Genomic DNA, 26,323 nt, shown 5'->3' on the forward strand with positions numbered 1-26,323 from the left:
AGAGAAATATCCAGAAGACTTGCATGTGAGTGCAAAAAGCAACTTCTTTCAAATGCAAGACATAGGAACGAACTGCATCTGTAGCTGTGTACTTTTGCTTGGTGTGAGGTTAACATCGTGCTGTCTTTTTTCTATCTGTAGGCTGGCTTCTCTGGCAGACCCAATGGCCCGCCGCCTGGCTTCTGTGCCAGACCCAATGTCCCACCGCCTAGCTCCTCTGGCAGACCCAATGGCCCCCCGTCTGGCTTCTCTGGCAGACCCGATGGTCCCCCGTCTGGCTTCTCTGGCAGACCTGACGGCCACCCATCCGGCTTCTCTGGAAGACCTGATGGCCACCCATCCGGCTTCTCTGGCAGACCTGACGGCCACCCATCCGGCTTCTCTGGAAGACCTGACGGCCCCCCATCTGGATTTGGTCAAAGCATAAGCTCATCTGGTATGTTAAGGACACTTGAGATTTTACTGATACCTGTGGGAGCTATTGTGAACAGTTTAGGAGACTAAAGAAAACTGCAATATTAACATACTGTGGTATTTTGATGTATCCCCATGCAGTAAGCAGCATTAAACTGTACAGATAATACAATGAGTAGGCTTTCCTTTTGACCCTCAACTCCTTTTTATTCCTGCAGTTGTACTGAATACAGTGTATGACTTGTAAAGAGTGAATAGCTGCCAGATGGAAAACCATTTTTACAACTGGCTGTGCTAAACTTGAACAGAATGAAAAATGAATATATACTATATGCAATGTTGCACAGTCCTGTCTTGACAAGACTCTAACAGCTATGTTGAAAATAAAAGGTCCGTGAAGCTGTTGAGTGGGAACTTATATCTGCATTTAAAAAAGAACACAAGATAAAACATTGATGTTTTGGCAAGTTTCCGTAAAACGCTCACTTCAATTAAGACTATGCCTTTATAAACTTGAACAGAAGCTTTAGTTTAAATAAGCCATGCTGAGGTTGTTGTTGGATGTAGTTTGTCCCAGGCTGTACTTAGTGTGCCTTTACAGTAGCCAGATCAGGAAACAAATTTTGCTTAGAACTGACAGAATGTGGGATAGGGCAGCCAGAATTCTCAATGTAGTTTCTATACTTAGCAATGATCTTCACTGAAACTGATTGGGGATATTTTAACTTACTCAAATAATGTCTGGGATGAAAATAGCTCATGTTTAGTTGACACAACTGTGGAAGTACGACCTAAACTTTTAACAAGTTATATTTAGCACAAATTAGGTTAATATTGCTTAAGAGCAATTAGAACAGGGCGGTATGTTTACTGTTGATCTGTCATTCTCCTACATCTTTGTATAAGTGAAAAAGCAGACCTACCTTTACCTAGTTCCATGTCCCCAGGATATTGGGAAATTAGGAAGGGCAGGAACCAGTTATTACTGGTGTTACTTGGACTCCAAATTTGAACAGTTACAAGAAGTAAAGAATTGAAGATAGGTGTTGCTTTCATTCTAGTACTGAAGAATTGCTTTACGAGAGGTTCAGGTTACTAACTTCAGTAATGGTTTGATGAAGAGCAAACAGGAAAGGCAGTGTTCATGAAGAATGGTTGTGTGCTGCATGTTAGGTGGAAGTGAATGTAGCTTCATGGGTTTTGTAGCTCTTTCTGACCGAACTCTACCTGTTTACTTTTCCATTGCACATGACAAAAATAACTAGAAATTCTCTCATCTGTGTCTATTGTATTCATTGTATTGAATTCATGGCAGGGAAGGCTTTTCTTGCTGAAGATCATGCTTCCACTATCATTAACCATTATTCCTTTACAGAGCTAGGCACATGTTATTTTGTATCAGTGTAAGCAGGTTGTGGTAGGCTGAGACAGGTAATTTCAATCTTTCTGGCTACTTCTAGTTGATAGGGAACTCAACCCATACTTTCAAGCACAAGTTATATTACTGAGGTTGCATACTTGTAGGCTAGATACAAGCAAACCTTATTTGCTGTTCAAATAAGCACTTCTAAAGAACTGAAACTGTTCAGGAAGTCCAGAGGTGAGACACTTAGTTGGTAAGATTATGCACCTATTCTCAAGCTTGTTTAAAAGTGTACATCAGTGTTAATTATTCTTCCCCTACAACATTACGGAAGAAGCTGTCCTTTTTTTCTTTCAGGCTTCCAACTGATTCTTAAAGCTCATGGGCTGCTGTATTGTCTGCAGTGCACTTCTAGGCTTTATATAAATTATTGTTAATAATACAGCTCACTTGTTTGACATGAAATGGCATGAGTAGAACTAGTATGTGCAGGTTAAACTTACATTTTGACTTTTTGAATCAATATCTAGGTTTAGTACTTGGGTAAAGTCTTGTAATGAGTGTAAGTTTAAAAGTATCACATAACTGCAACTTACTTTTTATGACGTTTTGCTTTGACTTAAATTGCTGAATTGGTTTGAGTTTCTTTTTTTGCTGTAGTTTCTTGTAACCAATCATAATTGGTTGGTTGGAAAATAATGGTGCAGCGTGGTCTTCTGTTGGTGAATGTGCTAAGCATATCATGAAAGCAAGTTACTTGATTATCAGTTCTGTTGTCTTAGCTGTATAAACCTGGTTTTGTCCATCTTTTTTAAGAAGAGGCAGAAATTTTGGAGGACAGAATGGCTGAGGGAACAAAAAGTACAAAACAAAGTACATGTTTTACTGATTAAGTATTTTGTTGGCACAGAATTGTTGATACCAGATGGGACCTCTGGAGATCATCTGGTCAAAATGCCCTGCCAAGCAAGGTCACCTAGCACACATTGCACAGGACGGTATCCAGGCGGGTTTTGAATATCTCCAGAGAAGGAGACTCCACAACCTTTCTGGGGACATGATGTGCTTTTCAAAATTTTGAATTAGCTGTGTATTTAATGTGTAGATATCTCAGTGGAAGAGGAGTGATGATATAAGAAAGGATGAGGAACAAGAGTAAAGAGTCCTCACATATCTACAGGCAAATTGCTTTGGTCAAAGGAAGGCATTTTATTGTGTGATGAATGCTAGAATACAGATTCAGTGATTGGCTAGGAATTTTGTTTCTTGCTACACTGATGTTTATACTGGTATTGCTATGAACTACCCACATAAATCTTCAAGTGAACATCAATTTTGAACATTCTTCAGGCCACAGGAATAGCAGTTTAACACTTTGGAATTTTAGAAGCAAAGTCTCCTAACAGAGTAACTTGGTAGGGTACCAAACATAATGTTTGTTCTTTTTTTCCTTTATGACAGCCTCTTCTTGCATGCAGGTGACCTCTTCATTAACTAGTATGTTTGTACTGGCGAAAGCACAAGTGCTTAGTTTTTTTCAGTGGTAGCTTTGATTATGTTAAGCTGTTTTAACTTGGAAGGAAAAGAGTATTGGTGTTTCCTTAGTGTGCCATATGCTCATAAATTTGTCTAAAAGCTTACAGTATCAGTCTTGATTTTAGGTGTCATATCTTTATAATGGTTGTTGTGTAATCTGATCTTGAGTTTGATACTGCAGAATAGGGAACTTTGCTGCTACAGAATCGTTTGGGTTGGAAGGCACCTCTGAAGGTGGGACAGTCCAAATGGAGAAGGGTAAATTGTATCAAGCTGTCCAATGAAGTTTTGAATTGCTCTGAGGATGGAGTTTATACGGGCTGTCTGGGTGACTTGCCCAGTGTTTAATTACCGTGAGAATAACATTTTATGTTTAATTGGAGTTTCTTATATTTCAATTTGTGTCCATTTCCCATTATCCTTTTGGTGTATACCACTGAAAAGAATCTGACAGTGTTGTCTTCATTCCTTCCTGTTAAGATATAAGGGGCCCTGAGACTTCTTGCTTCCAGGTGGACCAGTCCCAGCTCTCAGTCTCTTTGTATGACACAGTCCAGTCCTTTATCTTTGTGGTTCTTCGCTGGACATTAGTATGTTGATATTTCTTTGGTAATGGGTAGCACAGAATCACATACAACATTGTAGATGTGGTTTCATTAGAGGGCAACCTCCCTTCAGTACCTAGCAGCATTCTTCGTAATGCAGCCTGGAAGGCTGTTGACTTCTTTTACTGCAAGGGCATGTTGTTGGCTTGTATTCAGCTTGTTATCCACCACAGCTCCCAGGCTTTTCTCTGCCAAGATTCTTCCCAGCTGGCTGGCCAGTCTGATTGTGTACTGCTGCCTGGGGTTGTTCCTTCCCAGGTGCAGGACTTCGCATTTCTCTTTGTTGAACATAGAGGTTTCTGCCTCCCATCATCTCCAGTGTCCTTGAGGTCCCTCTGAGTGAAGCACAGCCCTGTGTTACATCCAAATTTTGTCTATAAATTTGCTGAGTGTGCATTCTATCCCATGATCAAGGTCATGAAAGAAGAAAACTGTGCCCAGAAGTTCAGCCTGCTTTTAGTCTCCCTTACTGTCCAGTTATGTAGGATGAATTCCATTGCTTTGTATACAAGAATGTTACAGGAGGCAGTGTCAAAAGCCGTATTTTCTTCCTGTCCTTTTCCAGGTGCTGTTGAAAGACCCAACAGAAGTCAGCACATGAAGCATGATTTTGGAGGACATTCTAGGAGCAGAGGTAGGATTTAACTTCTGTAAATTGTACTTGACTGGCTTGGGATGGGGATGTAGTTTACAGCAGTAAATTCTTCCAGTGTTCTGGATCTATTAACAGGAAGACAGCTGATCAAGGGGAATTGTTATTAACACCTACTCAACACTTAACAGATCATGCCTAGAATACTGTATTCAGTTTTGGGCACCCAGTAGAGAGAAAAAAAATGTCAAGCTGGATGAGGTTCAGCAGAGGGCAAGCAGGGGTGGGTAGCGGGCAGGAGCATTTGTCCTGCAAAGCTGAAAGATTTTTCACTTGTTCTCTCCCTTGGGGAAAGGAAGGCTTCAGGTTGACCTTGCAGCTGCTTTTCTCTCCCTATGAGATTACCAGGAATGTGTGCCCATGCTCTTTACTGATGTGCAGAACAGGAGAACTATCTTAACATTCAAAACTATCTTTGAATTTAAGTTGATTCTGTTTCTTAATTGTAGATACTGGTGAACGTCTGGACAGAGATCAACCAGTGCCTAGACCTGGTAGCGAAAGGCGTTTTGGGAACAGAGGTAACTTTCTGGAGTGTCCCTGATTCTAGTGGCTATTTGTATTTGATACATTGTTTTTGATCTTCATAGATGTTATTTTGTTGTGCTAGAGCCAAATGAGTGCTTGTGTTTTGAAAGCTAATCCCAACTCTTGTTTCTGTGCGATGTGGGCAGCAGTATCACCCCTTAGCTTTGACTGCACAGAATAAAATACCCCCACCGTATTTGCCTGAAGGCAGGGCCTTGTGTTAAAGGAAGTGTTTTGTTTAGCTCTGCATTTAGTTCTGTTCTCCCTGGAGGGAGTTATTTTCTGTTTTTATTTTGGGTCATGGTGTAGTACAGAAGGCAGTTGAACATTAGTATTCACACACACCAGGTGCTCTTCAGTGCAAGACATGAAGGTCTTCTGCCAGTAGTATCCATAAAGTAGTATTAAATCCCCATCCTCTTCTTGCTTACAGTGGTGAATGCTGTTCTCATAAGTGGTGCACACTGGAGAGATTAGTAATTGCCAGTTTGTAGTACTACCCCATACACTCCCATCGGGTACTGTTGGAAGCACGTTGGGTGGTGGAAGCTCACCTGCAGAACAGCTGTGCAGCACAGCATCTTCAGTCTGTGCAGACACTTGGAGTTACATCTACTCCTTAAGAAAGTTCTACATGATTTATCCATCTGTTGGATTGATGCCTGTTGTGGTAGGGGAATGGTAGACTTGTTTGACTAAGCAACGCTTTGCCAGCGTTGTGGGATGATGCTTAGTGGTTCTGCTGTGGTTCCTTCAGCCGTTGCAAAGTAATTCACAACCTGTATTTAAGGTCTGTGATACTCGTGAATGCTTATACTTAGCCTTTGTCTCACATGGAAGCCTTTAAGTTGGATTTTTTTTTGCATTTGGAAAAACACAAATGATGGGCTATATATGTACATGTGCACCAACCATGGGTGAAAGAGCTATGGATGCCATGGTAGGAGAACTTGTAGCAAAAGGTGGTCTTTGTTATTACAAGATAGAACAAATGTTCCATTGAAGAATAGCTATTAACAAGTAAATAGTGGTACATGCAACCTGCCTGTAACTTAGGCAATACCTACAACTGTTCCAGCTGAAACGAGGAATAGATTGTGTGTGGCTGTTTCTTCCTCTCCTTTTGCATTAGGAGGGTGAATAGGAAAGAGTAAGAAATGAAAAAGCATGAAATTGTTGGTGCTGCCTGCCCAAGCAACTGAATAAGCAATTTTGAGTAATAACAAAATAGAAATTGGCAATCCTGAAAGGCAGAGGATACTCGAAGGAATCCAGAGATTTAAATACGTGGGCTGAGTTACTAAATTTGCTTTCAAAAGTCTCTCAAATTTATTACTGACTTACACTAGTACTACTAAGTTTTATGACACAGTCTTGTGTAACTCGCAAGAACTGTGTAAAGTTGTTTTCCTCTTTCCTCATAGGTTTGCAAAAGTCAAAAACATTCTGCCAACAAAGTAGGGATATCTGGATTAATGTGAGGCATACAGATTGTGAGAAATAGAGTTATGTAAAGTATTTCAAACCTTGTTTGCAAATTCTCAGTCCGTACTAGGCAGAAACTACAATACTACCTCACTTTGGTACTGGTTATGAAAACTGAGAATGCAGAAATGGTATCAGTTTTTCTGTGGCTTAACCAGAGGTGTGAGCTGATCTGCTTCAAAACCAAAGACGTGCTTAACAGAAACCTAATTTTTGAGTGTGTTAAATCATATACTTCAAGATTTAATGTTGGATTTTATTCTAGCAAAAATCAAGATGGACAATAGACTTTTCATGTTTTTTGGCAAATCTTTCATGCTTAGGCAAATAGCTTAGTTTTATTGTACTTAACGGAATTCATAAGATAAGGACTGTACAGATAAATAAAAGGCACTTGGTTTGTACATGCAAAATTGGACAAACTGAAGTGTTGTGTGCTATGATGTACTACAGATTTTCAAGAAAGGGACATTGAAGAAGGCCATGGTGCACAAAAAGGAGGTTTTAGAGGAGTTCCTGCTGTCTTTGGGCAAGACAATAGTAAGTTTTATATTGACTGATTTGTGTGGAAATGTACCTTTGGTCATTCTTCTTGATTTTCTGAGAACTCAAATATAAAAGTTGTGAAATCCTAGAATCATCTGGGTTGGAAGAGACCTCCAAGATCACCTAGTCCAACCTCTTACCTAACACTAACCAGTCCTCCAGTAAACCGTATCACTAAACTCTACATCTGAACGTCTTTCAGAGACCTCCAGGGATGGTGACTCAACCACTTCCCTGGGCAGGCCCGTTCCAATGCCTCACAGCCCTTCTGGTGAAGAAGGCTGTGTTGTACTTCCAGGATATGTCTGGGAAGGTGAAGTCCCCCATGAGAACAAGTGCTGATGATTTCGCAACTTCTGCCAGCTGCCTGTAGAAGTCCTCATCTGTCTCCTCATCCTGGTTTGACGGTCTGTAACAGACCCCCACCAGGATGCTTGCCTTGTTGGCCTTCCTGCTGATCCCCACCCACAGGGACTCAATAGCTCTCTTCAACCATGTTATAGGATATAGATACCTTCTTTGCAAGATGGTGTTGCTGGGAAGAATACAGCATAGGTGGGAGTTATGAAGAACCTCTTGAAACTGTTACACTGTAGGGTTTATCAGGAGTATTATTGGGAGATTATCCTCACAGCAGAAGCAGAGGGGCAGGCGCTGAGCTCTGCTCTCTGGGGACAGTGACAGGACCCGAGGGAACGGCATGGAGCTGGGACAGGGAAGGGTCAGGCTGGGGGTTAGGGAAAGGTTCTGCACCCAGAGGGTGGTCGGGCACTGGGACAGGCTCCCCAGGGCAGTGGTCACGGCACCAAGCTGCAGGAGTTCAAGACGCATTTGGACAACGCTCTCAGGCACATGGCCTAGTTTTTGGGTGGTCCTGTGTGCAGCCAGGACTTGGGCTCAATGGTCCTTGTGGGTCCCTTCCAACTTGGGATATTCTGTGATTGTATTTTACTAGCTTTAAGCATAGTTCTTTATATGACTTAATGTTGGATGCTATATCCACTATACTGTATATTACTTACAGGTATTAGAAATGAGCATAGAGACAAGCCTCCGCAGGGCAACTTTCTTGGTCCTAGAGGAAGGGGAGCAATTGGAGGTCATTCAGGTAAAGACTGTTTAGTAGCATGGTGAATATTTTGGATTTCTTCATTGCTGATTTCTAGCAATGCAGTACCTTCATAGCTTTGCTAAATGGTGTTAGCTTAATTTTTCTGCCAGTGAAGAACCTATTGTCATGCTAGATGGCCTGCTTGCATGCCCAAACTAAATATGTTTGTAATGTAGATAAATTTCAGCAATTAGATTTTCAAAGCTGTTGTCTTCTGCATTTTTTGGTCCTCTTATTGCCGTGTAAGTTAATGCACAAAGAAGCAGAAATGCTAAACAGAAAACTCAAAGCAAGCCTTTAAGAACTTTTTCAGCTTTGCTATTGTCACTCTAGATTTTTCTTATCTCCAAGGAAAAGATTTATATTTGTGCAGGCTGAGAATGCGTAAGTTCTGTAGCCTGTGAGGCCACATTTTCCTGCTGACATTATTTTATTTTTTTTTCCATCTACAAGAGCACTTTCCCTTATGGTCCTGTCTTTTGCCACTGATGTGTGTTTTGCTACCTAGTAGTCCATTGGTCACAAAAGTCTTGTAATTCAAACTATAAATACTGTTAAACTAGTGTAATGGGTAGTGTGGATGATGAATACTCTGAATATAAGAACATTTTCTGTGATACTGGCAAAAGTAGGATTTTTCACTGTAGAAAAGATGCAATGATTAGTACGTGTTTTCAGATGTGCTCTTCAATATCCTGAAAGCAATTGAGTTGCTTTTGTGGCTTAATTCAAATTAGGTTTGTTCAGATTAAATTTAGTTCAGTTCATGATTTTTAGAAACTCAACTATTTGCTTATTAACATGTCTCTGTAGTGGACACACTGCATCCTTAATTCAGGATAGTAATTCATTCCTTTTTCAGTATTATTGTGTGAAGTGTTAGTACTTAATGATTGTTAAGGAAATTGGAAGGTAGCAATTTTTCTTGTCATGTGGAAAGATTTGTTTGGTAGTTGCATGGGAAAGTGTCCATTGTATAGTAAGAGAACATTTCTATATCTAATGAAAAGAACTCCACTGATGTTAGGTGAGCTTCTTATTTTAACAGTTGTATTCTGTGGCCGGACAGCAGGAGTGCTATTAGGTGGTTATGCTTCCTCCCTCTGAATGGGGGTAAGGCCATTATAATAGAGGTGGTAGAGGTAATGAAGATTGGGTTGTGCTGACTTTTCTTAAATAGTTTTGTGCATTTTGTTACTAGATACTGTGTAAGCAAAGAAGATCTTGTGATTGAAAAATAAGTCTATTAAAAAGTGATTACATGCATTGAATGTTGCATCTTTGCTTGTCTTCCCTGTCACCACCTCCATGCAGCTGTGATTTCACAGAATAAATAGCTCAAGTCCTGATGTGGAACAGTATTCCTGGTCCAGGTAACAATTCTGACTGCCTCTCTGGAGCTAGTATTTATGTCCAGAGTTGATACTTCAATCTTGTTTAGAACGCGCAATCAGATTAATAAGATGGCCTGATCCTATTCTTCTGTGCTTGTGGTGGTGTAGGGAGGAAGAATTTAAACGGAGTCAAAGGAGGTACTGCAGCATCACCATACTTCTGTGGTACCACTTGCAAAATTCAGGCTTCAAATATTTTTATGAATGGTTTGAGAAAAGTATTTCAGCTTTTGCTATTGTCCTTCCTCTTCACTCAGTCTTGCATCTCCTACCTATAATTCTAGCCTCTTTTCTTTTGTTGAAGGGCCTTGTATTAAAGTTTTCTTTTTTACCGTTCTTTAAAATGAGCAATACAACTGCTTGCATAGCGTAGCTGGAGGCAGCCACTTAGGGTTGAGGATCTTTCTGTTTTGTGAATAGCAAGGTTAAGGACTGAAAAAGGATTCTGTGTGTGCTGTTGTAATAGCTCAGCATTAATACACTTTTTTTCATCTGTTAAAACCTGCATTTCCTCACTGTAAGAATAAATGTCTTTGCTTTTCAGGTGACCATGATCATGAAAACAACATGCATGCCATGGATGAATGCCAAGGTAAGAACTTTCATGGACTGGATGTTAAAAATGTGTGGCTATTGAAATAACAGGGTAGTGTTTTCTGATTTAAATATTCCCTAACACTTGAGAAATTACGATGATGATGCTAAAGTTTGACTTTTCATGTATGTAGAAGTTGGCTGTGTAGCACAAAATGCATCTGATTTTGTGAAGGGGTTGAGTTTCTTAAAACAAAGGTGCTGTAACCATAAGCATGTGTGAATTTCTTGTTACTCACGACATTTTATTTTAGGGGAAAAAAAACCTTGCCTTGGAGGAAACAATGCAAGATTTTAAAAACTGACATTAGTTTCTTGCTAGAGATTTCTTTTTTCCCAAGATTGTCCTGAAGTGATGTCCTCGTTTTGGCTGGGTTAGAGCTATTTTTCTTCCTAGTAGCTGATGTGGTGTTGTGCTTTGGATTTAGGATGAGAATAGTGCTCATAAGACACCAATGTTTTAGTTGTTTCACAGGAAGGCTTGCACAGAGCCCAGGATGTTTCAGCTCCTCATGCTGCACTGCCAGCGACTGAGGGTGTCCCAGGAGCAGGGAGGTGGAGCAGGGAGGGGACACAGCCAGGACAGAGGGCCCAGGCTGGCCAAAGGGATGTCCAATAACTTGTGTCATGCTTAGTAATAAAATAGGGTGGGGGGAATTGGCTGTCAGGGTAAGGCTGCTGCAGCTCAGATGCTGCTGGGCATCAGTCAGCTGATAGTGAACAATTGCACTGTGCGTTACTTGTTTTGAATATTCTTTTGTTGGTATTATTGCTTTGCTTTTCTGTCCTGTTAAACTCTCTTTATTGGCCTACAAGTTTCACTGTTTTTCTTCCAGTTCTCTCCCTCATTGCTCTGGGACAAAAGGGAGTGAGCATACGGCTGTGTTGTGTTGAGCTGCCTGCTGGGTTAAACCACCACAGTCCTTTCGGCATCAATGGTGGGGCTTCATGGGTTGAGTTAATGACAGATACGATCAGATCGACATCTGGTCTGGTTTTGTCTTTTGGGCAGCTGAAGTTCACCACAATTGCTCTCATTCCCCTTCTCAGAAGAAGAGAGTGGGGAGAAGAAAGTAGGCTGGAAGAAAGGCTCACGGGTTGAGATAAGGATAATTCAATTAAAGGGAAAAGAAAGGGCAAAAAACAAAGGCTGTGCAGAAGCACAGAGAGAAGAAAATTCTCTCCTTCCCATCAATGCGTGATGTTTGCTCATGTTCTGGGAAGCAGGGCCTCAATATGCATGGCAGTTGTTCAGGAGGACAGACATCTTCACGATGAGATCCCCTCCTCCCCCTTCCCCACCTTGTATTGCTGTGTGCCATCTCACACTATGGAACATCCCTTGGTTGGTTTAGGTCAGCTGCCCTGGAGATGTCCCCTCCCCACTTCTTGCCTACCCCCAGCCTGCTGGCTCTGGGAGGTTTGGAGGCAGTCTTGGTGCTGTGCCAGCACCACTCAGCAATTGACGCAACACCAGTGTGATACCAGGGCTTTTCTAGCTACAGGTGCAGAGCACAGCACTGTGTGGGCTGCTGTGGGGAAAGGGGAACTCCATCCCAGCATGTTACAACAGACTGTTTAAAAAACATTCTGATAGTTTAATTGTTGCTGGTGACTACATTGATCATTTTGCTCTGAGTTGTTGTGTTTGTTCCCGAAGTTCTTGTGTAACACCTTTTTTGCTGTCTAGGCTTCCTGTAATGCTGTTTATCACTTCTGGGAGCTGGTTTAGGCTTGTAGTTCACTGTGCTATGTCACTGGCTTATGATATGATAGAATTAGTGGTTGTGAGACCAATTGGGTGTTTGTACTCACCATTGCTGTCAGTCCTGTACTTTGAGAACCATCTCTTGGAAACTATAAATTACACACTCTGCTTTTTCTCCTTTTGGGAGCCAATCTGTGGGAGAAATGAGGGAAGACACTTCCCCTGCTTCTTTCCCTTTTCTTTCTCCTTCATTGTCCCGTTTTTCTCCAGGTTAGTTACAGTAGCTCTTGAGAAATCAATATCCTCAGGATGTTTAAATGAACATGTTCCTATTGCCGTGTCTCCTGAATGTGTTTCAGGTTGCTAAACTTCTAAGAACACCAACCAGATGTCTGCCCTGAGGCAGGATAGTTAAGTGGCAGGGAGTGTGGGAGGATATGGGCAGGCACCTAGGACAAGTGAGCGCCTCCAGTATTTTGGAACTTCACCCTGAACAAGTGCAGAATCCTGAAAAAGTGGTAAAATGTTTTAAAAAAAGTTATGCCATCGCCCTGGCACTTCCAGACAGACACAGATCACTGCAATGTGTGGGGGTCTGGCCACACTCAGTGCTGATCCAACTCCTGCAACAGGCCCTGCAGCTGTACCTCAGAGCCAGCCTGTGCTGGTGTCAGTTGCCCTTATTTACAAGAAGAAACAATGGGTGAGAAAACTTGAGTGAGGGAAGAAGCACGTCTACCAAGAAGGGGAAGGAAGATGAAGTGGGCAAGGCAGGTGACTGACTCCAAAGCAGGCTATCAAGGTTTTGGCGGGGATGGAGTTAATTTTCTTCCTAGCGGCTCGTATGGTGCAGTGTTTTGGATTTTTGATGGAAATAGTGGTGACAATACAGTAGTGTTTTTAATTGTTGCATAATTGTGCTTGCACATAGTCAAAGACTCTCCTACTTTGCTTTGCCAGCAAGGAGGATGGGGATGTGCTAAAAGCTGGGAGGGAACAGAGCAAGGACAGCTGACCCAGACTGACCAGAGGAGGGATATCCCACACCACATGGCATCATGCTCAGCAATAAAATACAGGGGAAAGAAGGACAGGGTGTAGGGAGGGAGGAGGCATTTGGAATGATAGTGTCTGTTTTCCCAAGAAACCATTACACATGATGAGCCGTGTTTCCCCGGAAGTGGCTGAACATCTGCCTGCCATTGGAAGTAGCAGATGAATTCCTTCATTCCTTGTTTTTCCTTTACCTAGCAGACTGTCCCTATCTCAAGCCATGGGAGTTCTTGCACTTTTCTGATACTCCCTCCGTTCCACCTGGTGAGGGTGAGCAGTTGTGTGGTGCTGATCGGCCTGCTGGGGTCAGCACTGGGCCATCCTGAGAACAAACGGAGGGAGAAGTAGATCTCATAAATGTGATCCCTATACCTGAGAGAGTTGTGAGATATGTGAAAAGTTCCTAGCTGTTACACAGGAGAGCACATTGCCACTTGGCTGTTCTGATGCAGGGCCAGTGGCATGGAATGAGAGGGCAGGGAAGCCAAGCAGCTGGGATCCTTCTTTATGGAGGAGGCATTGACAGAGTGACTGGAAAACAGGCACAAGCCCTCAGCTTCTAGAGGGGACTCCTGTCGGGTGTGAAGGAAGGATGTGCCTTCAAGGAAGATTTTGTATGTCACCCAGGCAAGTGGACCAGCAGGGAGAGAGCTATCCAGTACCTGAAGGAACTAGCAACGCTTGAAGTGATTTTTGGTGGCCTGAACAAATAGCAGTTACTCAAAGATTGAGACAGCCAGGTGCACATCCACCCGTGTGGCAGAAGTTTGTACAGAGTGCACCACTGTTGTATGCCAACTCATTGAGAGTAATGATCTAGAAAGACAGAGAAGGACAAATGGGTGATGAACTGGCGGGCAACTCCAGCAACATGGAGAAAGTCTTTCTTCCTCCCTGTGGGCCTTTGTCTCGGCAGGTGCAGCAACCCTAAGAGAATTCCTTTCTCTCCACTTCTGTGAACCAATCTCATCTCTTAGGAGTAGGCATTCATGTGCTCAAGAGAGGGGATGTAGTGGGAACACTCACTACGTGCCACTATGTGTGGTGTTACCTGCATGGCCATGGAGAGGACATGAGGAAATGGGATAGAAAATACACCTCAGCTCTAAAGGCATAGGTGTGGGAGTTGCAAGGAAAAACAATCATAAAAGGAGATTCTTCAGGAAAATATCTCCTCCAGTTGGCAGTTCCCCACAGTAGAAGGGCTCTTTTTAATTTTGATCTTAATAAAGGGGCTTCTGGTTTGTATTTGAAAGTGAGTAATGAACAATGTGACCAAGACTGGAGGGACCCTGCTTCCTGTGAAAAGTGTTCTATTGGTAACCTTTAGTGAATATCAAATAATTCATTATACATCTGTGTTTATTAGCTTGAAACGTACCTTGCAGAATACAGAAGTGTAAATGTACTGCCATGACAAATGAATTATCCTTGCTTATTAACAATTTATAGTGTAATGAGTTTTTGTTGTAGAACTGTAGAGCCTAATTTTCTGTGAGTCGCTTTTAAACTTGAGAAAATGTGAGATGAGTGCTTTATAAAAATGCTTTACAAAAGTCTGACTTCACATGCAAGTAAATTTTAGGTCTAGTAGTATAAAACTAAATTTTAATTGAATTAGTGTATGAAATTTCTTTCTTACCTAGAAAGTGGAGGAAAGAGCAAATGATGTACCACTGAACTTCCTTTCAATAGCTCCGTACTTAAAATAGTCTAAGTTTAAATTTTCTGTTACTGTTCATCAATTTATGTTCTTGTATTCTTAAGGTCCAAAGGTGACGTACATTCCCCCTCCTCCACCTGATGATGAGGAAACAATCTTTGCACGTTATCAAACAGGAATCAATTTTGACAAGTATGATGAAAACATTGTCGAAGTGTCAGGACTTGACCCTCCAGCACCATTAATGGTTAGTAAACTCTTAGTCTTGGAGACTGTATTACATAATTCTGCAAGGATGTATCCTGAGTGTAGTATACAGTCCTAATGAAAATACAGAGTTTGAATATTGGAAACAATACTGTGCTGGAAGGTGATGCCACCTTCCTGGAAGATACAAATTTGAGTTCAAGATTACGTTGACAAATGACAGAAATGGCTTAAAAAAGGTAATGCTGGATGAACAGGAAGTATGTATATTAAGTTACAGAAAACACCAGTTTACGGCTTGTAAAAAAAAAAAGGTCTTGGGCAGCAATTTCTAGGAAGGTTGATAGTCATCTTATTGAAGTTGGTTGTTGGGGAATCTTTAAGATTGTGAATGAATACCTGTTGGAATACTTTTCATTTGGACAAAGGTGGTTTTGAACATCTGTAGCCCCATTTTCTCTTATCTGCAGTTTATTTTTTAAAAGCTCTCTGTAACTTTGCTTCCACAGAATGCCAGTTGGCTAGCTTGAACAACAACAAAAAGACAGACTCATTTTTAGGAAGAAGGATGAGGAAGAATGGCAGAGGCAGGGATGGTAGTAACACGTAGAGTTGATCCCTTTCCCACTCCTACAAAGGTTCTCTCACTGAAGTTAAAATTGTGTTGTCACATATGCTGCTTTTTGCTCCTGAATAGTGATGTTGATTTAACTCCCCTTAGTAGTTTTAGCACAGAGACTGAATATATCCAGTACATGTAACAAAACAGTTCTAGTTCATTTTCAGTGTGTCATGGTGCAAATGTTTGAATCCAGATGTAATACACAGCTTCTATGCAGTTCTCCAAATCCTTTACTGACACACAAATACCACTACTTTGCAGGGCATGAGTGGGTTTGAAGAAAACCTTGGGTCTTTCACTTGTGAGAATCTTGACAGTCTAGATGACTGGTGAAACCCCTCCCTCATAATTTAACACACTTCCAGTGTTCAGATGTCTGTATCATATAAACATCTCACTTTTAAAACTCTAACTTACGTAGTTGTATAATGTAAAATGCACATTTTTCTTTTTTCTTCTACAGTCTTTTGAAGAAGCTAGCCTCTGTCAGACTTTAAACAAGAACGTTGCTAGAGCTGGATATTCTAAACTTACACCAGTGCAGAAGTACAGCATTCCTATTATACTGGCAGGGCGGGATTTAATGGCATGCGCCCAGACAGGATCAGGAAAAACTGTAAGCATTTTGTATAACATTTGTTTATACTGGAAATGTGACTTTGAAGTTTTAGGTAAATGCCTGTCTTCTCAATAACCGTTCTTTTATTGAAAAGCATCTAATGTATTATTTTTTTGTGTTGAATGATTTACTTTGCACAGAAATGGCAAGTGTACTGTTCTTCACAGATATACAGGATGGGTGGATATTCACATTCTCAGGCTTATTATCTTTTTAAATACATCAGTGAACTAATTACTAGGCACAGCAGGCCAGTCTCCAGGTCTGCAGATACTGAAATAGACATACAGGCCATCATGGAAAAAACTCAGTAGTTGGAAGGTTTTTTTTTTTTTTACACTCATGCCAGATTGTAATAGTGTGTCTGGTGTGTTGTCTTGGTTTTACCAGGTCTGATCAGTCTGATGCTTAGTTTCAGATATCTGATCTTAATAATGGAACAGTGACTAGAGTTATGAAGGTGACAGTTGTCTCAACTTTTTAAACTCTCTAATATACTGAAACCTTACCATTGACAGCTCCATATGAGACTATTTGGCTATTAAGCATAGCTATTTGAAGTTCAGTGTAATGTAGAACTCCAGCTGTGTTATGTAGCTTATTAGTTAATGTTTTGAAAAACCTCTCCTGTTTATGGAAAGGAGGTATAGTGTCCAAGTCTTATGCTACAAATATTCTGAATGCTTTTGGGACAACTGTTAAATGTTCTATTTTGGGGGTAATTTGTCTTACTGGTAACTAAGAGTGTTGATGCAGATGTCACAAACTGATGTACTATTGTAATAGTCTAGAGATTAGTGATACGTTGGTACCTTACAAATCTGTTAATGGTAATGTCAAGCTTCTAAGTGCATGTTCTAGAAGGGCATTTGATGCCAGGGTTATCAATTACCAGTGTGCATCAGGAGGATGTGTAGAACTGCCCAAAGAACTCAGAAGTAAGGTAGTGCATGATGGTGTTCCTGCATTATTAGACTCTGAAGGTCCAGAGGTGCTTTTGTACTTCGCGAGTAGGGAGAAATAAGTTTTGTTGTTCTGTGGTGTGTTCAGGTCAATCCTTTTGCAGTGTGTTTTGCTTGAAGTTGATAGTGTGCTATAGCGCTCCAGCTTTTTAAGATTGATACACAGCATTTAGTGTAACTGATTAATGCTTTAAGGCTGAACATATATTAATGCTTTTTTTTTTTTAGGCAGCTTTTCTCCTACCAATTGTGGCCCAGATGATGAGAGATGGCGTAACTGCCAGTAGCTTTAAAAAGCAGCAAGAGCCAGAATGTATTATTGTTGCCCCAACTCGAGAACTGATAAATCAGATCTTCCTAGAAGCAAGGAAATTTGTCTATGGGTAAGCTTGTGCACTGCTGCCTGGTATTGCTTGTTACTTAATCTGCAAGTCTGCGTTCTTTCAGAAGCTTTCAAAAAATTTTTCTTGCCAGTCAAATGGAATGATTACAGACACTTGCATTTAGGTGGTTAGCAAGTTATTACCATATGGTTAGAAATTTAAACTTTTCATCTTCACATTGGCAAGGGTGGGGAAGCTTACTTCGGCTTGTAGAGGAGTACTAAAACTGTCGCATTGTCTTTAGTGATCAGATAATTGAAGAGCTTAAAGAGCTTAAATTTAGCTTGCTTTATTGGTTACTTGCTGTTACTTTCATCTTGACAGAGTTGTGTTAGGGGTTTCAGTGATGGTTTGTAGTACCTCTATACTTTCCAGTGTTTCTGGTCTTGAACAGAAATATTTCCCAGTTCGGGGAAGGTTTTCTTCAGTAGTTCTTCTTCAAAACAAAAGGTTTTAACTTGTCATTGCGGCCTTGGATGTTGCATGATAGATGAGATTATCTTTATGCTAGATTGCTAGTGATTTTTCTGCTATTCAGTGATAGGTTCACCAGTGAATGGAGGAAATACATCAATTATCTGTAATGACTTCTTATTCTTAAAAGGGGGAATGGAGAGCATCACTTTCAGTGCAAAGTCAGGTGGACTTGCCTTTGGTTGTTCAAGCAAACTTTGGCTTGGTGGCTGTTTTTTGCTCTTGGAGGTAGTACATAGCTATTGGCTCAGCATAGTACTAAGAGTAGCGTCTGAATACCTAAAACTGTTTTACTCATGTAGCTAGTTCTACTAATTAATGCTCTTTTAAACTACATACAGACTACTTCACAATAAACTACCTTTTGAATTCAGAAAGCTGCTGCTGCAGCTGCCTGGCAGTAAAAGCAAGATACAACATAAGCCAGTTAAACAATATCAGGTTGTGAGCCTGTTGCCTCTTCAGTATAGTGTGTGTATTGCTCAGTTCAGATCTGATATTTTCTTAAGCTCTTCACTTTAGCTCACAAACAGGAATATAAAATATCATCAACTGGTAACATAAATGCTGATATGTTACCAGTCCAACCTACTTATATTTATGATCAAAGTTTTGTGAAAACTTCCAGATAAACAGTAAAAATATACCAGTTGGGATTCGGCCTTGTTATGTATGAAGCTGAATAGTATCTTCAGGAACAGACATCTAGAATTTGAATATGGAAATGCTCATTGCATGAACGTAGAAGCCTAGCAAGTGGCTGAATAAGGTAGTTCATGGTTATAGGGTTGTTCTTTCTACAGAAGGAAATCTGATGCAGTTTTACTTTGTTGATCTAGACAAAAACCTTACCAGAGAGAGTACTAAATGATCCAGTGATGGAAGGTGCTTGCAGTCTTGCGCTTGAGTGTTGTGCTGCGTTCTCCATGTGACTAGTTGCTTTACAAAGATGCACTTTGGTATATGTACTGCACTGTTCTTTTGATATGTGAGAAGCCTCTGAATGGCATATTTTTTGATCCTCGTCCGTCTAAGTCTTCAGTATGAAAGGGAACAATGTCTAACACATTTCAGTTCTTACTGCAGTGCTCTATCTCAGTTGAAGGATGAGGGAAGAATGCAGGTGAGATGCAGTGTTCATTCCAAGAAAGCCACTTATGCATCCTCTGAAATGGTAGTATGAATGGGAACCTTGAGCTTATTGTGAGTGTGTTTTTAGTCTTGGGTCCTGCTTTTGATAATAGGCTGTGCTGTATGGTGAAGGAATTAAACAAGTCAGTTTAAGTTGGTTTGTGGTAAATCTGATCATATGTTTTTCTGTAATAATGCAATTTATCTACATGGCAAATTAATCACACTTCTTTTCTGTAAAATAGAACTTGTATAAGGCCTGTTGTGATCTATGGAGGCACACAAACAGGCCATTCAATTCGTCAGATAATGCAAGGCTGTAATATATTATGTGCCACTCCAGGAAGGCTTCTAGACATTATTGGAAAAGAGAAGGTAAGATTGTGAAACTTAGCCTGAATTCCCTTAAGCACTCTTAGTCTTGCGTATATTGGTGTTCATTATTCAGATTTGCTAGAAGCAAATACAGAGCCACAAACACCAGGCAGTATGCTGTCTTCGTACTGGCACTTAATCCAAGTGACCTTTTCTTGGAATAACTGAATACCACGAGGATTTTGAAAGTGTACTGTGAGCCCAGATCTCTTCACTCCTTTTCAGGGCATGCTGATAAATACCAGTCTAGATCAAATTGGCTGCAGTATTCAGCTACATTTTATAGTTAAATAGGTGGAATGTGTTGTCTTAGTTTTCATGGAAAGTTCCGTAGCAGATTTTCTTTTCATGTCTTGCTTGTTTTGCTACAGAACAGCTTTTATCTGCTGGTAGAATTGTGCTGATGTTAATTCTTCGAACTTTTTCATACTGGTTTTGTTCAAAATATAATAAATTTCAGGTGTAATGTATTTGAATTTTTATTCCTCAAGCCATTATAAATTCAAATTGCTTTATAGTGGTGTCTCAGTGATGTTGCACTGGGCAAATAATTTAGAAAAAAAACCCTTGGTAATACAGTAGAGAGATTGGCTTTCTGTGGTTCTTGGGGTTCTAGTCACAATGAGTCTCCATCAGCAAAGGGAAGTTGTAATGTCCTTTACGTGTCTTCTGATGTTTAATTTTTACAGAACAAAGAGTTTTCTGAGAACATGTGAGGGAGAGAACCTAAGACTTGAACACAGTTTCATTTCAAATAAAAGAAAATGCATGATAAGGACTGATCTTGTTTGTCAATAATTAAATTCTATTTGAAAGGAGTAAAAGATGTATTTTGGCAGCTAAGACATTATTTTAAGTGTGTGCTGTCATTGAATCAATGCAATTTTTCTTTCACCGAAATATTTACAGATTGGTTTGTGTGAATTGAAATACTTGGTGCTAGATGAAGCAGACCGCATGCTTGATATGGGTTTTGGCTTAGATATGAAGAAGCTGATTTCTTCCCCAGACATGCCATCAAAAGAAAACCGCCAAACACTGATGTTTAGTGCCACTTTCCCTGAAGAAGTTCAGAGGTAAGCTAAATAAAAATGGAAATAGAGCTGAAGGTGTACTTTTGTAGAGCTGAATGTCAGAAGAATTAAGTATATTAAGTATTTTTAAAACTTACAAACTTGCTAGAGTATACTGAAAAGCTATACAGTTAACATTCCTTGCTGAAGACTTGTCTTTTTTTCTAAACAACAGATATCCTAACTTGTATAGATGAAAGATGAATTGCTTAATTTAGCTGGGGAGTCTCAGGGAAGCTGTGAAATATGTCTGAAAGCTCTTGAATTCTACTACTTCTGCAGCAATCCTCATCCTACCTCTATTTGTCTCCTGCCCTTATTGCTCCATATTTTTGTGCAAGCACAAAAGCAGTGATTCTGCTGTGTTCAACAGGCAGCACCAGTACTTCTATTTTTGCTGTCAGGGTGAAGTTTAAACAAACAGCTCAATGGTTGCTCAACTCACCAGCCTTTCTGACATACCGTTCTTTATATGCACGAGTGCTCTTTGGTTTTGGTAATTCTGAAACTTCTCTAATGTGTTTTAGATGAATGTTAAAGCTCTATCATTCACTACCCTTAAGGTTCTACTTCCCAAGCAGAGATCAAATTTCAGCAGATGGTAATGGTGTTGCTGAGCCTGGCAAACCACGGGAGGAATCCTTGGTCTCTGGATCTCTAGGTTATCTTCATAAGTTTGTTTTGGCTAATAGTCTTGCTACATGTTTCTGCTGCATAATGAGGAATGAGTGTAATTAACAACCTCAGAAAAGAGAGAGTCTTTAACTGTGCAAGACATACACTGATTGCTTCTTTTTAAAACAAAGCAAAACACTATCTTGCTGCTGTCAGTCCTGCGGGATTTGCAAATGCTGATAAAAGACTTCAGAAACTTGAGTGCTTGTATCACAGTTCAGAAATCTGATAATATTTTTGTCACCTTTTGAAATCGGAATGCCTAAAAGTGATCTTCTCAGTTTAGAGAGTGAAAAGCTCCTTCTCTGGAATCGTTTTTTTTTCCCAGGGATTTACTGCTTTTCTGATTCTGGAATCAGAAAACCTATTTTTTTTCTTTATTCTACTTTCAAAACAACTTCGAATAGTGTAGGTAGGACATGGTGCTCTCTTTGGCCCTGTTAATTTCATGCTCTCCTGCGCTTTCATTCAGTCCTTTTAGAGTGTAGTCAGATTTAGTTTAAGCATACCTTTTGGCTTTATTCCTGAACTTGGGTAATTAAGACTCTTTCTAGGTAGAGGAGTTGAGAGCCATGGTTTTCCTATTTTTTTCAACAGTCATTAAAGTTGGTGCTGTCTCTCAAAGGTCAGTTTCAAATTCTGGACTTCCAGACAGTGATGAAATAGTGTCCCAAGAAAGGTTCTGTGAGCATCTGTGTCAATAAACCATTTTACTTCAAGTATGTATGTGGATTTCTTAATTTTTTTGTACAGCAGTTTAGAAAACAATAGACTTCTAGCTTTTTTAAAAATTGCATATACGGTTTTATAATCTCTGCCATCTGAGGAATGGTGTAAGTAATTGTGATGCTTACAACACATGAAGTCGCTTGATCTTAAAGCAAAAATAAGCTACACAATAGACTTCAAATTGCTCAATTTTCTTTCTTTTCAAGGCTGGCTGGTGAATTTTTGAAAATGGACTACCTATTTGTTGTTGTTGGACATGTGGGTGGAGCCTGCAGTGATGTTCAGCAAAGTATTCTTTTGGTTCCCCAGTATTCCAAGAGGGATAAGCTCATAGAAATTCTGCATATGACAGGTAGCTTTCCTTACTACTAATTGTCTTCCAGGGATACAATCACTTCTAAATCTGTGCTTTTGCTTATAAATGGGTCGTGGTTTAATTTACAACATTATTGACTGAAGTTTTTTCAATCATTTTTCAGGGAGTTACAGGTTTTAGACTTGTTAGTGTTACCACTATTTGTCAGAGTCTCTCCTCTGAGTAGTGGCAGAGAAGCTTCCCAGATGGTTAGTTTCTTTGCATGGACATGTAGTAACTACTTTAGAACCTGGTGGTATTACCTCCAGAGTGTGGGCTTACTAAATGAAAGTGAACCTCTGTGCCTGTCCCAGGTGCCATGGCTGGGATATTTACAGTGATGATCTGAATGCATCATATGTTTTAATGTTCAAAACTGGGAGTGAGTTTGGTGCTCCCTTTGGTGTACCTTAGTGGTGTTCAGTATTCAGAATTGTGTCGTGTCAATCTACATGCTATAGAAAGAGACTTCATACTGAGACTTACCACAGAGCGGAATCTGTATTTCATCTCTCTGCTAAGGAGAAACATGATGCACTAGTGTTCATCTGAGTTTGTGTTGATCGGGAAATTGATGGATTGAATTAGCTCAACACAGTCAAGAAATTGTATCTATTAGCTAAAGCCGTTATTCAAAGCCATTTCTTACACTAGATATTAGAAGTAACTGTAGCTGTGAATAGTGAAACTGCATCAGGTTTCAAACTGCAATAGATCTGAACTCTTGTTCAACGTAGGTAATGAACGAACCATGGTGTTTGTGGAGACAAAGAAAAAAGCAGACTACATTGCAGCCTTTCTTTGTCAAGAAAACATACCAACCACTAGCATCCATGGGTAAGTATTAAGTGAAAGTTGGTTAAGTATTTTTTCAGTGAAAGCTGGTAATAATCTTAGAAGTTTTTTCTTGAACTTTCATGTTTGTGACTTAGCTTTTATTGGCTCAGATTGCCTTGTAATCTTCAGCACCTGAACTGTGTTGAAAATGCAGTGTTTCTGAAGGCCAGTTCTCACTGCATATGCTGAGTATCTATCTTCATGGTTTACCACACTTCAAATGCTCTGTAAGAGCTGGAAATACAATACATGACATACATTATCATTCTCCTTTACACTGTAAACATTTATGGGTGTGCAAAGCCTGATGTTGTAGTAGTTGATAGCACTTTTGCAAAGAAAACTTGACAGTGCTGCTCTGTAATACTTATCACTGTCTGATGTTGTAGGTGCAGGATCAATCTTGGTGGTTGAGCATACTTCAAATGCTCTGTAAGAGCTGAAGGATCTTATACCTGCTGCTAAACAATAAAATTAGGATATAATAAATTGGGTAGAATCAAAAGGTGTTTATATGTAGATTCTGTCATAATTTGCATGACCAAAAAAGATACCGATGTTAGTGGCAAGATGGTGTTCATGAACTAAAGTGACAGTTGTGGATCTTCCAGTCTGTCTTACAGGTTTCCTAAAGTCTTAAGTCCAGCCATATCCTGTACAGGCTTTTGATGCTATTGTTTTCCTTCTTGATGTGTTCATGGACTTCTAACACTAGAGTTTGGTGTAAAGAGAAGGTTCTTCTAATTTGTATTTGCATTCTAATCATCAGTGTTGTGTTTCTGAACAAATGCTGAGAAACAAGGTGGGATGCTCACTAATTTGAGGTCTAAGGCAATCTGTCTTTCACATAATGAGCTGAAACATAGTATTTTTATGTCAAAATCTAGGCTAGCTAACTGAATCTTAAGATTCATAGTGAGCTGCAAAATGTCAAAGTAATTGTGTTATTTTTCATCTTGTAATTTAGAGGAATGGTCTTGGATGTCTTCTGTTTTGGATGATGTTTTGACAAACATCAGAATACCAAGGCCGTAGATAGGTTAAAATAACCTTTATAGAACTGATAAAAAAAAAAGTCTGTATCCTATGTACTGTCATTTTCACAAACATGAAAGATCTTTTTGAGAAGATCAGGCCTGTGCGTGGCTGGCCTGAATTGTGATTGTACAACCTGTCTTGTGTGGAAGGAGTTTTCTTAATGCATTCTGGTAGAATTATTATGCAGTGAATTAAAGTATAATTACGAATAGAATATCTAGTTTCATGGAATCTGCTGACTTGTCAGAGCTACCTGAGCTCTTTGAGTTGAAGTGTGTTATAATAGTTGGCTCTTCTCTGGGATAGTGTCCTACCAGGCTTAAAGAAATGGCACACATGCACAGGATTAAACAGAGCACTGGTTTTTAGCTTTCTAATTTGTTCTTTCAGTTAGACAATAAAGAACATGAATTAAACTCAGATCTATGGTATTATAGATAATCTATAAACACTCTTTAAAAATGCAAAACCCAGAGCAAATCTAATTTTCTTCTGGTGATTAAAAAAAAAAGACCTATACTGTTGGCTCCTATACTGGATCCTATGCAAGAAGCTACATAGAATCCATCTTTAATAATCTGGCTTAATGCAGAGTAGTGGGAAAAGCACTTTTAGCTATGGCATAAAGAAACAGTTGAACAAGTGGATCTTAAGGGAGACAATGAGTATGATATGGTTCTTTTGTAATGGCGTGAATTACTAATTACTAACTATAATGCTCATCTCTGTGACAGAGCATTCTATAGAGATTAACTCCGAATTTGTGGCTTAAAACACTTAACTAATTTGTATGCTTGAGAATGGAGTTCTTCTGTCTTTTCCTTCTTTCAACATTTATGGTTGCCATAACATCCTTCTTTTCTGCTTTGTATGCTCAACTTTGAGAGTGTTTTGTTTACCTCTAATTGGACTGTAGATGCACTGATGAAATGGTTCTAATACATGTTATTCTCTCAAAAAATGTAATTTCTCTGGAGGCATAAGTTGCTATGTCTTCCTGCTGTGTTAGTTAAAAAAAATCAGAAATCTTTAACTGGTAGGATATTGGGGTTGTTTTTTCAGGAACTACTTCTGTCTTTGAGTCATGGCCTTTTAACTTGTATCTTAAATAATACTGCAGATTTTAGAGACACCCATTCTAACAGTATTTCTTTTTGGCAGAGATAGGGAACAGAGAGAGAGAGAGGTAGCTCTTCAGGATTTTCGCTCTGGCAAATGTCCAGTTCTGGTGGCAACTTCAGTGGCAGCAAGAGGCCTGGATATTGAAAATGTTCAGCATGTTATTAATTTCGATCTTCCTTCGACAATTGAAGTGTATGTACACCGAATTGGACGAACTGGTCGTTGTGGAAATATCGGCAAAGCAATTTCATTTTTTGATAATGGTTCAGATGGCCATCTTGCGCAACCTCTAGTTAAAGTGCTTTCAGATGTAAGTTTCAAATTGTAGTGCTCAACTTTACTTTTTTTTTAGGATCTCACTTTAACATACTAAGCAAGTATTATTTCTTTGCTTGTAGAAACTCTTAATATGAATTGGCAAAGCAGTGGAAGACTCTAAATTTACTTTTCTAATTATGTAGGCTCATCAGGAAGTTCCTGTTTGGTTGGAAGAACTTGCTTTTAGTGTTCAAAGAACAAATCCCGTTATGTCTGTTAATACCCAAAAGGTAAGTCTGAAAATGAAGTGGGAGCCTTGGCTTTTGGAATTCTGTGTAAATATAAAAGTGTGGTTAGCAATGTACATGTATATACCAAGTATATATTGCTGAAACTTTGGGCTGTAATTGTGTCCCTTATCTTAGTTGTGCATCTTCAGAATACTCAGTACTTCTGAAATTCATGTTGGATAACTTGTTTAACTTTTGAAGAGTTAGACTTCAGAGACTGTTTAGACTGGAGCCTTGCTAGCTGCATTAGTCTTGATCTGCATTGTCAAGTGACTAGAAGAAAAGGTTTGTGCAGACATGCACAAAGGCTGTAGTATCAAAAACTTCCCTACTACATACGTTGGAACTGAGAGTTGCTAGTTACACAGTCACTGCTTATTATGAATCACTCAATCGAGTAATTCATTTGACTGAAAACTTTAAAGCAGTTACAGCTAGATTCATGTCCTAATCTGATCCGTGTTATAATTGTTCATAATGTCTGTGATAAAGAATCGTCTGGTTTCTTAGGATTGATGTTA

At 39.7% G+C, this 26,323-nt stretch overlaps 1 protein-coding gene and 1 long non-coding RNA gene across 6 annotated transcripts in view; one reads left to right on the forward strand and one right to left on the reverse strand.

Moving 5' to 3' along the window:
- The window catches only part of DDX4 (DEAD-box helicase 4), a 33,508-nt gene that overhangs the window by 3,794 nt on the left and 3,391 nt on the right, over positions 1–26,323 (forward strand). The window contains exons 3-19 of one of the 5 annotated variants that reach the window (XM_068667405.1): positions 142–292; positions 326–358; positions 392–437; positions 4,482–4,552; positions 5,020–5,091; positions 7,037–7,123; positions 8,154–8,237; positions 10,179–10,226; positions 14,757–14,899; positions 15,945–16,097; positions 17,291–17,445; positions 19,296–19,425; positions 20,335–20,501; positions 22,109–22,254; positions 22,995–23,094; positions 25,294–25,564; positions 25,716–25,802. In XM_068667405.1, coding sequence (XP_068523506.1) covers positions 142–292; positions 326–358; positions 392–437; positions 4,482–4,552; positions 5,020–5,091; positions 7,037–7,123; positions 8,154–8,237; positions 10,179–10,226; positions 14,757–14,899; positions 15,945–16,097; positions 17,291–17,445; positions 19,296–19,425; positions 20,335–20,501; positions 22,109–22,254; positions 22,995–23,094; positions 25,294–25,564; positions 25,716–25,802 — 1,944 coding nt within the window. Of the gene's footprint in view, positions 1–141; positions 438–4,481; positions 4,553–5,019; positions 5,092–7,036; positions 7,124–8,153; positions 8,238–10,178; positions 10,227–14,756; positions 14,900–15,944; positions 16,098–17,290; positions 17,446–19,295; positions 19,426–20,334; positions 20,502–22,108; positions 22,255–22,994; positions 23,095–25,293; positions 25,565–25,715; positions 25,803–26,323 lie in introns of all 5 variants that reach the window. The other 4 variants (XM_068667404.1, XM_068667403.1, XM_068667402.1 and 1 more) reach the window with 4 other exon arrangements.
- LOC137848360 (uncharacterized) lies at positions 182–595 on the reverse strand. Its single transcript, XR_011091312.1, has 3 exons — positions 392–595; positions 326–358; positions 182–292 (listed from the first exon to the last, which is right to left on the reverse strand). It is a non-coding gene; the product is annotated as an uncharacterized lncRNA (long non-coding RNA).

This window comes from Anas acuta, chromosome Z, assembly GCF_963932015.1.
Source record: "Anas acuta chromosome Z, bAnaAcu1.1, whole genome shotgun sequence".
NCBI classification, from domain to species: domain Eukaryota; kingdom Metazoa; phylum Chordata; class Aves; order Anseriformes; family Anatidae; genus Anas; species Anas acuta.